The 1,780-nt window shown below is 36.7% G+C and overlaps 1 protein-coding gene across 1 annotated transcript in view; it reads left to right on the plus strand.

The window, feature by feature from the left end:
- Positions 1 to 1,780, plus strand: part of LOC102814445 (cell surface glycoprotein CD200 receptor 1-like) — a 28,152-nt gene that overhangs the window by 24,013 nt on the left and 2,359 nt on the right. Inside the window, exons 4-5 of the mRNA XM_006864206.1 lie at positions 952 to 1,054; positions 1,536 to 1,581. Coding sequence (XP_006864268.1) covers positions 952 to 1,054; positions 1,536 to 1,581 — 149 coding nt within the window. The remainder of the gene's footprint in view (positions 1 to 951; positions 1,055 to 1,535; positions 1,582 to 1,780) is intronic.

A 1,780-nucleotide genomic window follows, 5' to 3' on the forward strand; every position in this document is an offset into this window, starting at 1 on the left:
AGAATGTTCAGTGTGCACTGAAAAAGAATTTGTAGTGTGTTGTTGTTGGGTTGAGTGCTATGTCTATAGCTATGAAGGCAAGTTGATTGATTATATTGTTAGGTCTCCTTTGTCTTTGTTGAAGTAGTTCATGGAGGCCCTTGATGAAGCTAGTTTCAGCGTCTGTTAGGAATACTGGACAGTTGGAGACAGGGTGATTGGATGTGAGGGTTTCTGGTAGACTAAATGCTGGTCCGGTGGCTATATGAGTTCTATCAGTCTGGAACTGATCCTGAATCCAGGCACCAAGATGGTGTAGCCAGCCCGTCTTCACACAAGCATGACTCCCAACTATGTGGTTCCAAGCTCTGTGAGATCTGGGACTGCACTGGGGATGAATGAGGATGGGAGCTGGCCACACCTCTGGTCACCAGAGTGTGGGGAAAAAGAAGGAATTCTACTTTTCCTATTGCCTGTGTGGATCTTATTTTCAGGCCACCTTCTGCTCACAAAAGATCAAGATAGTCACATTGGGTCTGGCTGACATTTCGTAGTCAGTCTTCCTTTTTTGCCATCCCTGCTCAGCTTCTCCGTGCAGCATATAGTCAATCTACTTCTCTCACCTTTCCTCTGCAGTTCAGGGTTTCAGGATTTTCATCTGTGTGTATTTCATTTGGTCATATCTCTGTTGCAGAGGGTCTGTGTAATGCATTCATCTAGTCTGCAGTCTTGTTGGAAATCCTCTTATGTCTCTCAAGGGAGTCACTTTTCCTGAATTCTTTTCTTTAAAAGCACGAAGTTCTTAACATAAGATGATGTCTTTCTGGAAATTCTGGATATTGAATTTTTAAAACAATTTCATCATAGCAATTAGAACTTCTAATGGGACAGATGTGTTTCAAATAAGATCAGAGAAAAGAATTTCGTGTGTTGCAATACATCATTTTTTTTTGTTTGTTTCTATATTTACAGGTAAAAGAAGATTAGAAATACATACTATTCTGTATATCACTCTTCCTATTTGTGCTGTCTTTATCATTTTGATCATCTGTTTTTTGAAAACCATTGGCTGCAGGTATTGATTGTTAAATTCCCCCTCCCCCCTTCTTAAACTTTATTGATGCTAGAAAATAATAAAAATATGAAAGTGACTGACTGGGCAAAATTAAGTTAAATCAATTCTCCCACAACCAAGAAACGCATACTGAAGCTGTTAGAGTTGACTTATTTAGACATAAGAAAATTTTGTGGGTTACTGAAACATGCAACATGATTAAGTAAGCCATATAGGGTAGGATCTTAGGAGATAAGGTGTCTGTTGATTTTCTATTTGAGAAAAAGACTACATCAAATTTTCACGTACCAAAGAGGAGGTGTTTACATAGATTGTAATAATTTGGGCCCTATGTATATTAACTATAACTACCATTCTTCACTGATTTAGGTAATTTGTTTCTAATTTATGTTATGGCTGTAGTATACTATTTTTATTTTTCATTTTCCATCTAAATAATGAAATTTTATACATCACTCCAGTTTATATTTTTGTTTTCCAGAAAATGCAAACTGACAAAAACAGAAACTATTCGAGATGTAGAGGAGGTAAGACAAAATTTGTTTAATAAAAATTTAAGTCAGTTTGTCAATCTAGTAATTCAATTTGTAATTTGTGTCACTATTAGTGCTTTAGTTGAAAAGTAAAACTCCAGGTTTACAATGCTAACAGTAAGGTATGCTCCTTTTGCTAATTAACTACCAAGTTGGACATATTGTCAGGAGGAAACAGTCGCTGGAGAAGGAT

This window comes from Chrysochloris asiatica, unplaced genomic scaffold, assembly GCF_000296735.1.
Source record: "Chrysochloris asiatica unplaced genomic scaffold, ChrAsi1.0 scaffold00061, whole genome shotgun sequence".
NCBI classification, from domain to species: domain Eukaryota; kingdom Metazoa; phylum Chordata; class Mammalia; order Afrosoricida; family Chrysochloridae; genus Chrysochloris; species Chrysochloris asiatica.